The 14,117-nt window shown below is 40.3% G+C and overlaps 1 protein-coding gene and 1 long non-coding RNA gene across 2 annotated transcripts in view; one reads left to right on the plus strand and one right to left on the minus strand.

Moving 5' to 3' along the window:
- Positions 1-10,222, plus strand: part of LOC134731952 (uncharacterized) — a 39,741-nt gene extending 29,519 nt beyond the window's left edge. The window contains exon 2 of the long non-coding RNA XR_010114696.1: positions 9,425-10,222. This is a non-coding gene — a long non-coding RNA (uncharacterized lncRNA). The remainder of the gene's footprint in view (positions 1-9,424) is intronic.
- C4BPB (complement component 4 binding protein beta) lies at positions 1,105-13,388 on the minus strand. The gene is made up of 8 exons (XM_055234391.2): positions 12,875-13,388; positions 12,309-12,469; positions 11,665-11,772; positions 10,616-10,806; positions 9,302-9,473; positions 4,532-4,625; positions 2,903-3,017; positions 1,105-1,574 (listed from the first exon to the last, which is right to left on the minus strand). Exons 3-8 carry the CDS (start codon positions 11,720-11,722, stop codon positions 1,422-1,424), a joined length of 783 nt encoding a protein of 260 aa, XP_055090366.1. The 5' UTR covers positions 11,723-11,772; positions 12,309-12,469; positions 12,875-13,388; the 3' UTR covers positions 1,105-1,421.
- Between the last annotated feature and the right edge of the window lie 729 nt (positions 13,389-14,117).

A 14,117-nucleotide genomic window follows, 5' to 3' on the forward strand; every position in this document is an offset into this window, starting at 1 on the left:
TATTGGCCAGGTGTGGTGGCTCATGCTTGTAATCCCAGCACTTTGGGAGGCCGAGGCGGGCAGATCACCTGAGGTCAGGAGTTCGAGACAGCCTGACCAACATAGAGAAACCCTTTCTCTACTAAAAATACAAAATTAGCTGGGCGTGGTGATGCAGGCCTGTAATCCCAGCTGCTCAGGAGGCTGAGGCAGGAGACTCGCTTGAACCCAGGAGGCAGAGGTTGTGGTGAGCTGAGATCACACCATTGCACTCTGTCCTGGGCAACAAGAGCGAAACTCCAGCTCAAAAAAAAAAAAAAAAAAAAAAAAAATCTCATTATTGTCTTACTCCATTTCTCAAATATTCTTTCCAACTGGAATGAGCTCCTTAATCTTTGTCTCTAATTCTCACTTACTTTTGAAGGCCCAAATAACTGTGACTTCTTTCTTGACAATATTCCTGCCTCCTCCTCCCAGACAGAAGTGAACCTCCTCTCATCTGAGCTCTCATAGCCCACTGTTGTCTGAAAAATGTTTAGTTCATTCTAACCACTCTAAAATAATGCTACGCGTGTACATGTCTTGTGTCTACTAGCAGACTCTGGGGTACTCAAGAGTTCATCTCTTATTCCCCTTCATAACTTTACCTAGTGATTTTCCATTATTTCAAGCTGGCTTATATATTTTGGTTGCACTTTATCCAGATATCCTATGTGTTTCAGGTAGCAGTCAGGATGAGAGGTGGGAGAAGCTTGTCATGCCAGCTCAGTATGACATTTTGATTGAAAGCCTTAGGATTCTTATTTCTTCTACCCTCTAAAAAAGGAGAATTGTAAGTAAAAAATAATGTAAAATTTTTGTTTCTAAAAAAGAGAAGAAATATATTCACTTGTGTTGCACCATCTCTAATCTACCTGCAGGACCAGGTTTCATTCAAAAGGCAGTAAGCAATTTTCCTGCAGATTTGGAAACCTGTTTCCATAAGCCAGATGTGGGCAAGACTGGGAGGAGAGTTTGGGTCCTAGCTCTCCTTCTGTCCCAGTGGGTCATTTTTAAGGATGTAACTATTGTAAGCATATTTTCCAAAATGGAAGGTTAATTTTTGCCTCATAAGTTGCGGTTAGTATTGGTTTCATAATTCATTGTCTCATGTTAAAATATGAGTTACGCTCTGGGCTGAGATCAGAGTTTCCCCATAATCCTTACACACTGGAAATTAAGCCCTCTATTCTCCAATAATATGTTGCTAATTCTGGCCTTAGACAACCGCTACATTTGGCCTTTTCACATTCTGAGAACAACACACACACACACACACACACACACACACGGTGCATTATACAACTGCAGTTGGCAATTTCAGCCCAATAAGAGGTAAAACTGAAACCAATTTCAGAACCAAGAGGAAAATTTATTCATAGGTTTATTTCTATTACATCTGCTCAGCTGCAGTGTTGCAACAATTTTGCCTTCAACTCAGCTTTCTTCAGCTCCAGAGAATATTTTAGCACCTCCATTGTCATGCCACTTTCCTTTAATTGTTGCTTAAAGTTCTCCATGGCTTCACAGAGGTCCTTACTCTCCTGAAAGGCAAGCTGAAGAAAGAAAACTTTTTACAAGTTACAACATAAGGACTGAGACCCAGCTACATACTCTGAAGCCAGTGAGCAGCAGTTAGCTCTCTGAATGGGGGCTCAGAACCAGGCTAGCTTAAGTAAAGATTTGGGTTTTCAACATGGCAAATCATTTGTATTTTCTGGCTTAAATATACTTATTAATATTATCCCAGTAATAAATATGAACTAAAAGAAGAATCTTAATGAAAATGGATCTGTTCAGTGTTGTTTGTTTAGTTTTGGAACCTAGAAGAATTTTAGAGACTTTTCCAATTCTCACGCATTGTGCTTATGTGCTTTGCTCTATAACAGGGATCCCCAACCCCAGGGCCACAGACTGGTACTGGTCCACGGCCTATTAGGAACTGGGCCACATAGCAGAAAGTGAGCAGCGGGCAGGCAAGCAAAGCTTCAGCTGTATTTATAGCCACTCTGCTTCGCTCACATTGCTGCCTGAGCTCCACCTCCTGTCAGGTCAACGGTGGCATTAGATTCTCATAAGAGCGTGAACCGTATTGTGAACTGCTCATGCGAGGGATCTAGGTTGACCCCTCTTTATGAGAATCTAATGCCTGGTAATCTGTCACTGTCTCCCATCACTCCCAGATGAGAATCTAGTGCCTGATGATCTGTCACTGTCTCCCATCACTCCCAGATGAGATTCTAATGTCTGATGATCTGTCACTGTCTCCCATCACTCCCAGATGAGATTCTAATGTCTGATGATCTGTCACTGACTCTCATCACACCCAGATGAGAATCTAATGCCTGATAATCTGTCAGCTTCCCATCACTCCTAACTAGATGGGACCCTCTAGTTGCAGGAAAACAAGCTCAGGGTTCCCATTGATTCTACATTATGGTGAGTTATATAATCATTTTATTATATATTATAATGTAATAATAATAGAAATAAAGTACACAATAAATGTAATGCATCTGAATCATCCCCAAACCATACCCACTCTTCCCACCCCCATCCATGGAAGTGTCGTCTTCCATGATACCCATCCCTGGTGCCAAAAAGGTTGGGAACCACTGCTCTATAAGGCACATGAGACAACAACTTCTACCAACAGGGTCTCATGAGGTATTTGTGATGATGGTGGTGAATGGGAACTTCCAACTTCCATTTATAAAAATGTGAGTTAATAGTTTATGAGCCCCTTCTACAGCCATGCCAAGGCCAACCCATTCAAAAGCAAAATGTCCCACATTAAACCGATATATACTGAGCATATGCCAGGAGTGATGCCAGGCCCTGGAGATCCAGCTGTGAACAAGACAGACACGAGCCTCCTACTTACAAGTGCCCTCTCACACTCTGGTTTGGGAGCTTCCTGGATCAACTTGCAGACTGAAAGTGCACTGCTCCACTCCCCGTCAATGCACTGCTGCTCCTGCATGCCCACTAAGTAGTACCTGAACAGAAATTAGAACAAGGCTTAGCTTTTCCACTTTCTGAACTGGGTAATGGAGACTGGTTTTGTGTAGTTGTATTTCAGTATTTCATGCTGTGATGGAATCCACCTCCCTGCCCTTGACCTTCAGTGCATGCTTATCTTGGTATTACAAAGCAGTTCAAAGTAAAACCATTCTCCAAGTGATGAGTCAACCCATAAAACATAGAGAAGCGAGAAATTCTGAATCAGGTGTTTACGCACACAGGTTTTGGGTGGGGAGAGTGATAGAAGCACTTTATCATTCTATAACCTAAAAAGGCATCTGGCATCTAAGCTCTAAAAAGGAGTAGAAAATGAGAGACACCCTGCAAATAAATCTTGGCAAAGGGGCTAAAAAGGAGCAATTGCTTTTAATCAGAAAAATATGAGAGTTGCCTGTAAAGTGCATTGAAGGTATATAATGAGATCAAAATGCCAGTGAGGCCACATGACTCTGAGTTAATTAGGGGGCTTTAAGGGTCTATACACTAAGTCTTTATATTTCTGCACTTCTGTATTTGTTTTTTAGTATTTATATTCTCTGATTTTTTTTTTTTTTAGAAAACATACATTTTAGGCCAGGCACAGTGATTCATGTTTGTAATTCCAGCACTTTCCAGCACTTTGGTAAACCATGGTGGGAGGATCACTTGAGCTCAGGAGTTCAAGACCAGCCTGGGCAACATAGGGAGACCCTGTCTCTACAAAACCTTAAAAAATTAGCCAAGCGTGGTGGCCCATGCCTGTAGTCCCAGCTATTAGAGAGGCTGAGGTGGGAGGATCTCATGAGCCTAGGAGGCAGAGGTTGCAGTGAGCTATGAGTACACCACTGCACTCCAGCCTGGGTGACAGAGGGAGACACTGTCTCAAAAATAACAACAAAAAAAACACAAAAAAACCATACATTTTATTTATTTATTTATTTAATTTATTTTAAAACAGAGTATCACTTTTCCACCTGGGTTGAAATGCAGTGGTGCCATCTAGGCTCACTGCAACCTCCGCCTCCTGGGTTCAAGCGATTCTCATGCCTCAGCCTCCTGAGTAGCTGGGATTACAGGAGTTTCCCACCACGCCCAGCTAATTTTTGTATTTTTAGTAAAGACGAGGATTTTGCCATGTTGGGGCCAGGCTGGTCTTGATCTCCTGGCCTCAAGCAAACCGCCTGCCTTGGCATCCCAAAGTGCTGGGATTACCGGTGTGAGCCACCACGCCCAGCCAAATCCATTCATTTTAAATAATTTATCTTGTCTTGGCAGAGAGGAAAAAGAGATACTTGCATTGGGGTAAGTAGGATATTTTAGTAGGATCAGTCTGTCTTCTAGGGATTGAGGAGAGCTAGCAGAGGGCCAAAGCAGCTCTCAAAATCAGAATGAGCTCAGAATCCTGCAGCAGTAGGAAATCAGATGACCAGGTGGACACAGACTGGGTTATTCCCAAAAACAATGCTGCCAAGGGGCAAGATCTGGCATTTGACAGGCTGTATTCACTTACCTGTCTTTACAGTAATAACTAATGGTGGATCCTAAGGTGAAATTATTTCCTTCAAAATAGCCATGAGCTGGATTCCCAGGAGGGTCACAGTCTCCTGAGAGAAAGGAGTACAGAAGTGACAGTTACGAGGGCCAGGCATGCTCAATGAACAGCACCCCTGATTGCAGCTGTTTATGCCAGCACCCGACGGCCTCAGAGCAACACCTGTGCCAGCACCTGACATCCTCACAGCAACACCTGTGGGATCTGGAAACATGTTCTTCATTCATTTCCTTCTCTTCTAAATCATATTTGTCCATGGGAAAGAGCTTTCCCCCAGCTCATCTTCTGAGTTAGTAGGGATATGGGAGTATTATCTGACTAGCAGGAGCTCAAGGAAAGAAATTTTAAGTTGTAGAGAAGCTAATTGTTAACGTACAAGAAAAGAAAAATTGGGCCATAGGTGAAGGCTGAAGAAATAACTCCCTGAGAGAGGAGATGAAGCATGTGAGCTCAAATGGAAGCTGACGTCCCCTGTGGGTAAGAGTTGTGAAACATGAGTGTATTAGTCCATCTCACATTGTGATAAAGAAATATCTGAGACTGGGTAATTTACAAAGAAAAGAGGTTTAATTGGCTCACAGTTCTGCAGGCTGTACAGGAAACATGGTGCTGGCATCTGCTTGGCTTCTGGGGAGGCCTCGGGAAACTTACAATCATGGCAGAAGGAAAAGGGGGAGGGAGGCATCTCACATAACAGGAGCAGGAACAAGAGAGAGAGGGAGGAGGTGCTACACACTTTTGAACAACCAGATCTCATGAGAACTCACTCGCCGTCACGAGGACAGTACCTAGGGAGATGGTGCTAGAACATTCATGAGAAATCTCCCCTCATGATCCAGTCACCTCCCACCAAGCACCACCTCCAACAATGGAGATTACAATTCAATATGAGATTTGAGCAGGAACACACATCCAAACTATATCAAAGAGAGTATCAGAAAAAGGGGAGAAGGTGGGAGCAGTGGCTCACACCTGTAATCCCAGCACTTTGGGAGGCTGAAGTGGGTGGATCACCTGAGGTCAGGAATCTGAGACCAGCCTGGCCAACATGGTGAAACCCAGTCTCTACTAAAAACACAAAAATTAGCCCAGCGTGGGTGCGCACCTGCAATCCCAGCTACTTGGGAGGCTGAGGCACGAGAACTGCTTGAACCTGGGAGGTGGAGGTTGCAGTGAGCCAAGATCGTGCCACTGCACTCCAGCCTGGGCAACAGAGCAAGACTGTCTCAAGAGAAAAAGAAAGAGGGGAGAACATGGCTGGAAGGGAAGACGACAAGTCTGTGGAACTGTGGAAAGAAAGCAGGATGACGTGTTAGGAGTTGTGAGTCTTGATACTAGCTCTTCCACTAGCTATGTAGCACTAAAGCCATTTTGCTCCTCTTGGCTTCCTTCCTAATATTATCAGATAAGCAGGTTAAATAATATCATCTCTAAGGTCCCAGTCAGCTCTGAGACCACAGGACACTAAACATGTCGATCAAAAATAGTGGCTAACAATGATTATGTAGGTGTATATTTACTGAAACATAAAAATCTTCTAAACAAATGATTGAGTAAAAACAGCAGATCATGAAAGAACGTGTATATTATTTTTGTAAATCATGGTTACACAAACATAAGAACAGGAAAAAAGTATGGAAAGTTATATGCCAAAATACTTAATGCCCTTACCCTTAGATGGCTTGTACGTAATTCGTTTCGTCTTTTATTTTCTATATTTTTCTACAACAAAGGTGTATTAATATTACTTATGCAGTTAATACGCTGTAATTTTTTAAAGCTCAGAGACTGAGCTCAAAGGCTGAATAGAGGAAAGCAAGAAGAATTTCCAGGAGTTGTTCAGGGGATTCCAGTCCATCAGAGTTCTGGTAACTTTTATGAGTACAATTTTGAACGGAAGGAGATGACGTGGTAAACAGAAAGAATAAACACAAAGAATCTGGTTTATTCAGAAACCTAGGGAACTCATCCTAGATTTAGATAATGAAGTGACATAAAAAGACAGGGATCCTGTGGTCAAGACTAGATTAGAAACTACTGAATTAAAAGGGAGTAAAACGGAAAATAAGGAAATACTTTAAACTTGTGTAAAGCTAATGACATAAAATGCTATTATATGCATGTGATTTAACTGTATATATAATAGTATGTATGTGTGTTTTAAATAACCCCAAATTCCCTCGTGTAGCAGCCTATATAGTTTGTGCTCTTAAACTGCCTGTCTTTATTATTTCTTTCTTTTTTATTTTTTTAGAGACAGGCCTCACTATGTTGTCTAGGCTGGCCTCAAATTTCTGGACTCAAGCTATCCTCCTGCCTTAGCTTCCCAAGTAGCTGGGACTACAGGTGTGCACTACCATGCCTGGCTTTTATTATTTTAGTAGCTACTGCCAAAATACTTCCAAATAGTGACAGCACTTTACGCTCTCATTGACATAAATGGCTATTTCCTCAGGTCACGAATAGTATTAAATTAAATCCATCTTTTCATTTTTTGCTAATCTGATCAGTAAAAGATTATATCTAATTTTAATTTCCAGTTCTATAATCATTTGTAATGTTCACTATCCTTTCATATAATCAGGAGATAGAAGTGCTGTTTAGGGCCATTATTTTGGAATTGCCTGTCCTTACCCAACTTTGCTTATTTTCTATTGGGTTGTTTTTTTCTTACCGATCTCTAGGGGATCTTTGTTTATGAAAAATATTAACTCTTTAACCATCAAATATGTTGCAAATACTTTATTCAATATGATGTCTTTTAGTATGTAGAAGTTTTTCTTTTAAAAATTTAATCTGCCCATTTTCTTCCTTTATGACTTCCTGAGTTTTATGAAACCGCTTAGGAAGGCTTTCCCCATCCCAATGTAATAAATATATTATGTTTTCTTTTAATGATTTAATAATTTTGCCTTTTATAGTTATATATTTAAAATCCATTTGGAATGTATTATGAATATGGTGTGAGCTAGAGCCCTAACTTTGTCTTCTTCCAAATAGATAATTATTCCATCACCACTGAATAGACTTTTCCTCCTGACTTAATCTGTTCTACTTATATGTACCTATACTTTGCTATTTTAGTGATATATAATTTGTAGTACCTACAGTTTGCCATTTTAATGCTATTGTGCTCATAGTAACTTTGTAGTATATTTTACTATTTAATACAGCAAGTATTCCTTTCCCTTTGATCCAGTCAAATATATACATCATTCATCATTTTCCCAAAAATATTTACAATGTTAGATGTGTATCCTACCAGATGAGATTCGTTAATTAATGTTTTTTTCATATTTTTGAATTTAAAATTCTGGGAGGCATTGCATTGTAATACTAAGTCTGCCCATCCAGGATCATGCATGTCTTTTCTTTCATTCAAGTCTTGTTTTATATCTTTCAGTAAATTTTCCTATAGATCTTGTGAATAGAATTATTTTTACATTTCAAATTCAACTAATAATTATTAATAGAAAATAAAAACATTGATTTTTTCAATATTTATTTTGTATCCAAGTAAATATTAAATATTTTAGTAGACTTTCTTGGATATTTGAAGTATATTCTGCAAATAATGGCATCCTGTGATCCAGCAATCATTTTAGGAATCTATCCTATAGAGATAACAACATAGTAGCTGGGCGCGGTGGCTCACGCCTGTAATCCCAGCACTTTGAGAGGCTGAGGTGGGTGGATCATGAGATCAGGAGTTCGAGACCAGTCTGGCCAAGATGGTGAAACCCCGTCTCTACTAAAAATACAAAAATTAGCTGGGCATGGTGGTAGGCACCTGTAACCCAGCTGCTCGGGAGGCTGAGGCAGGAGAATCGCTAGAACCTGAGCGGCAGAGGTTGCAGTGAGCTGAGATCACACCACTGCACTCCAGCCTGGGCAATAGAGTAAGATTCCATCTCAAAAAAAAAAAAAAATAGAAAGAAATAACAACGTAGACATAAGAACATGTGTGTATAAAATATTCATTTCAGCATTGTTCCTAATAGCAAAAATATTAAAATAATATGAGAGCCATATAATAAATTATGACATACACAGTTATTAAATAGCAGACAATAGAGCTATATGGACTGGTCTAGGAAAATGGCCATGTATATAGTTACATGAAAAAAAGCAATTTAAAAATATGTATAGCAAGTCCCCTTTTCTACAGATATATTTATATATATACATACACACAAAATGGCATTTAATGCTTATTTAATTTAAATATTTTATTTGTGTGTGTTTGTTTTAAATGTCTGTATAAACATAAGAAAAAGTCATGAAATAAACACACTCAATTTACTAACTCTGAGAGATATGAATTGTAGTGATAGAAAGAGGGTCTTTAGCCTTGTAGATAATTTTGCAATAGATGAGTTATGATCTTTTTCCCCTGTTTTGTGTTTACTTTTCAAACAAAGTCACTGTCTTGAAATTAAAAAATAAAATAGTCGATGCTCCAAACTACCCTACATTAGACCTAGTGGGACAGGACCCCTATCTGAGAAGGAAAAAAGTGTGCTTTAGCTGCTGTTCATTGCAATGGAATGTAGTCTCTTGAGGTGAGATTTGGTTCTGTGAGCTCCACTTGTTTCACGGCTGTCTGCTAGATCTTAAGTCTGTCCCTGACACAAAAAAAGAGAAAAGCATCCCAGGGATGTGGCAATGTCTAAGTTTAGACTACTAATCAGTATTTTGGGGATTCTTGATGGTTTCTCTTGTACTTACTACTTTTGCAGATGGGAAAGGGAGGTGCCCAGGTGTGGTCCTCCAGACACTGGCTCCAATTGCTGCCCTTGAGGATGTAGTGGTCATTGCACTTAAACGTGATTCTGTCACTTACATTCACAGGCCCCGAAGAACTGAACTCTCCATTCACCAGCACAGGATCAGTGGCCCACTGAAGAAGAAAATAAGCAACAATCTGAAAGGGCAAGGCTGAAGCCCAACACAGCAAAGGCCAGACCTCCTCAGTCTTCAGTGAGAAAATAGCAAATTAGAGCTAGTACTGCACATTTTTAATTGAGTGAAGTACGTGGTACTACCATATCAATGCAGAATGAAAAAAAGAGGAGATTGACCTAAGTACAGCCCAAAAGAGCTTTGTCATGCACAAGAACATGAATTGGCAACTGAAGGTAATTAATTACGTAACTGAAAGTTACCAATCATGTTTATTGTGCTGTTATATTAAGCATGGCTCAAAATAGTAAGCCTATGTTTGAGGCAAGTATTTCCTTCCCTTTCATCCAGCCAAATATACACTTACTTAGCATTTTTTATTTTGTTGTGCTTTTTCCCATGGCATGGAACAAAACAGGAGAGAATGCACAGGAATATATGAGTTTGGTTATATGAATGAAGGATAATAATATTGGTGTGCTCTACTCTAGGTATACAAGAGAACTAATGCAACTATTCTTTAAAAAATAGTAGTAATAAATAGGATATGGATTAATTATTCCCTATCTCCACAGAGGATACCAGAAATGAGTTTTGTGACCTTGAGCAAGTCAGTTAGATCTCAATTGTCACATTGGTAAACTGAGAATATAAACTATTCCCAGTTCAAAAGTTATATGATAGGTGAAATAAAATGATACGATGCACTTACTTCAAAATAATAAAGTGAGGATATACATGAAACAAGGTTAGTCATGTGTGGATAATTGATGAAATTGTGTGATGAGTCCATATGAGTGAATTTGACTCTTCTGTCTTTTGTATACATTTTAAATTTTCCATAACATAAACATTTTTAAAGCACTATAAGGTTAAACAAATTATAGCAAAAAAATTAGTTCTAATATCTGGAAGAAATTATTTCTTTCCCATAGAGGGAATTGATTCTATTAATTCAACTAAATTAATACTGATCAAGATCTGATCATGGAGCTTCCGAGAGAAGCTCCTCCACTGGAGTGCTTTAAAAGAGGTCTCCTAGAAATTGAGAATTTTTGTTTTCTTATAAAGTTTTACCACAGCCTATAGGAAGTAGGATGTGAAGGAGTAAAACAGGATATCAATATGGGCAAAGATAACAGAAAGATCTAACTTACAGCGGCACTCAGTAGTGGTGTTATCCCACTCCTTAGAGGCATTGCAAAAAAGGGTCTTCTTTCCTACCAGGTGGTAGCCCTTGATACAAACATAAGTCCCCAGAATCTGTCCTTCCACCTCCTTTGCGACAAATATGCTATTGTCCACTGGAGGAAGTTCTGGACAGTGCTCTGCTGGAAGGAAAAAGAAAACAGATTCACTTGGCATATCATGTGCTGTCAGGGAGCTCTTATTAGATTTCCCCATCCTCATGTGTTTTTGCTGGATTATTGATCCTGATGCCTGTACTCTTCCATGTCCATGTACATCCACGTCCTTCCCTTCCAACAGATTTCCAATTTTTTTTTTTTTTTTTGAGACGGAGTCTCGCTGTGTCACCAAGGCTGGAGTGCAGTGGCCCAATCTCAGCTCACTGCAAACTCTGCCTCCCGGGTTCACGCCATTCTCCTGCCTCAACCTCCCAAGTAGCTGGGACTACAGGCACCCGCCACCACACCCAGCTAATTTTTTGTATTTTCAGCAGAGACGGGGTTTCACCGTGTTAGCCAGGATGGTCTTGATCTCCTGACCTCGTGATCCGCCCACCTTGGCCTCTCAAAGTGCTGGGATTACAGGCGGGAGCCGCCGCGCCTGGCCGGATTTCCAAAGTTTTATTTCCAAATGTATAACAGGAATTTTACTCAAATTCAGCCACAAGTTGTCCACTTCTAAACAAATAATCCCCTACCCAAACAGCGGTCCTGGAGTTTATAACAAGTAAGACCTCCCAGGATTTTGAAATTGGTACTCTTTTTGCTCCCAGAACAGAAAGGGAAAGTAAACAGTAACCACCCACTTCAGAGATCAGGGTCATCATTTAAATGTACACTAAGCTCCTATTGAGTGCAGAGCATTAGGCCAATTTGAGATTTTTCAATAGAAGAATACATATTATAAATGTAAACTTCCTTAAAGACCTAGACAGAGGTCCTCAAAACACCGCAAACGGACACCAAGTGCCTGTAAGCTGAGTTGAAGGAAAGCATACGTACCATCTGAAGCAGAAACCCGCCACGCAACCATAAGACAGCACGCACACCAGAAAAACATCTGGTGATCAAAGTCCTCTCCCCAGGCTGGAATTCACCCAGCTCAGACACCTGGTTTGAAAAAAAATAGATCTTCTAACACTGCTTAAGACCAGCCCAACCACCTCCTTTCTAGAGAAGAGGTTATATTGATTTACCCTCCCTGGAGAAAATGAAAAGAAAAAATCTTACGACAGGAAATCAGAACAGCTGTAAGGAAGCTGGTATAGGGAGGAACAGCAAAAATACAAAGGGAAGGTAAAACAGTTGCCAGGTTTAAAACTCAGTTTCAGAAATTTCCTGGTTTCTGGGAATGCAAATCCAGTTGACCAGTCGTTTTGAACCGCAGGCTTATCGTTCCCCAACAAACGTGGGCCAAATGGTCTTGCCATGACCTTGACTTCTGTCAATATTTGCGAATGTTTACAGTCCAACTTTCTGTAACTCTGGCCAGCATTGGGGAAAGAGAACAGGCTGTCAATCCCTGATTCTTGCCCAGGTAGGACCCAATTTTGAATGCTACCTCATCCTCCTTTCCTGAATACCAGATATCCTAAGGCTGTAAGCAGCACTGAAGACGAAAGCTCAAGGAAGTAAACTAACCTTACCTGTCTCTGTCCCTCCAGAGTTAGGCCTTCCCAGCAAGGAGCTGGTCTTAACTGACTCCAAAGCTGAGAGCTCCAAAGTCCTGCAGTGACACATTGTTCTCGCTTGCCAGGCCTGTACCCAGGCTTCCTACTTTGTGGCTCTTCCAGTGACAAGATTTGGCCTGAGTCCAGAGTTAACCAAATGAGCAAAGAGAGAGGTGAGGGGAATCCTTTGGTCTCAGGAATTAAGGCATGAAAAACTGTTTTGAGGGCCCCCATATCATCTTGCTTGTGACTACTATAACACTTGGTTGGTTCTCTGTGCCCTAATTATGAAACTGGGGTAAAATTCCTACAAAATTTCAGGTTTTAATAGAGTAATAAAGCATTAAGGACACAGTAAGGTTGAAAATGTTCTTCTCTTCCCTATCCGTTATTACTATTTGTAATGATTAATCTATGTCTTTCTCCTAAAAGGAATCAAGATATGCCACCCCCAAATATTTGGCACAAAGATTCTTTTAAGCTGAAGATATTTGAGATTCAGTGACATGGAAAGGAACAGAGGTTTTGGGGGCTTTCCTTACCTGACAGAAGCCAGCAACCTTGGAGATAAGGTTAACATAAATTCCTTTTCAGGGTAGGTCTATCCTGGAGGGGAGAGCATGAGTAAAACATATTTCAAATTCCTTCTCCAGGGAAATTTCATGGCCTTGAAGGAGACAGGAAGAACACTCGTACTTATATACACAAACATTATCACAAAACTTTCTAATTTCCTACTTTTCCCCTGAAAACCCACTTACCTTTCCAAAAAATAATCTGTTTTCTTTTTTGTTTGAGATGGTGTCTTGGCATGATCTCAGCTCACTGCAACCTCCACCTCCCTGGTTCAGGCGATTCTTGTGCCTCAGTCTCCCGAGTAGCTGAGATTATAGGCATGCCCTACCATGCCTGGCTAATTTTTGTATTTTTAGTAGAGACGGGGTTTCACCATGTTGGCCAAACTTGTCTTGAACTCCTGACCTCAAATGATCCACCCGCCTTGGCCTCCCAAAGTGCTGGGATTATAGGCGTGAGCCACTGCACCTGGCCAGTAATCTGTTTTCTTATAAGTGTCTTTCTTCTCCCCACCTTCACCTATTAAGATGATGTATAAGCCCCAATTCTAACCAACTTTTTGAATTACTCATCACTGAGTTTTCCCACATGTACTCAAGTTACATGTATAAATAGAATTTTCTCTCCTGTTAATCTGTCATAGTCTAATTTGCAGGTCCCAGCCACTGAATACAATATGGTAGAGGAAAGGTGTTTTTTTCCTCCCCTTTATTCCCACAGGAAACTGCTAACTCCAGGACAGGGTTTGTGTCTGATTTGTATTTGTATTCCCTTCCACGGTGCTTCATATTGCAAAGCAGTTGTCTGTTAAATGAATGAAAGTAATGCAGAAATAAATGAAAAAAACACAGTCATCCAGAAACTACCACAGCCCCCAAAATCCATATGATCACTTGCCATTTATCACATGCTGCCTTATGATTTTTTATGTCTTATCTTTTCTCAACTAATACGCAAATTCCTATAGTGTAAGCACCCTCTAAGATATGATTTTCAAAAAGTTAAAAATATGACACTTTTTTTTAAGGATGGCCATTCTAACTGGTGTGAGATGGTATCTCACTGTGGTTTTGATTTGCATTTCTCTGATGGCCAGTGATGAGGAGCATTTCTTCATGTGTTTTTTGGCTGCATAAATGTCTTCTTTTGAGAAGTGTCTGTTCATGTCCTCTGCCCACTTTTTGATGGGGTTGTTTGTTTTTTTCTTGT

This window comes from Symphalangus syndactylus, chromosome 19 (assembly GCF_028878055.3).
Source record: "Symphalangus syndactylus isolate Jambi chromosome 19, NHGRI_mSymSyn1-v2.1_pri, whole genome shotgun sequence".
Lineage (NCBI taxonomy): Eukaryota > Metazoa > Chordata > Mammalia > Primates > Hylobatidae > Symphalangus > Symphalangus syndactylus.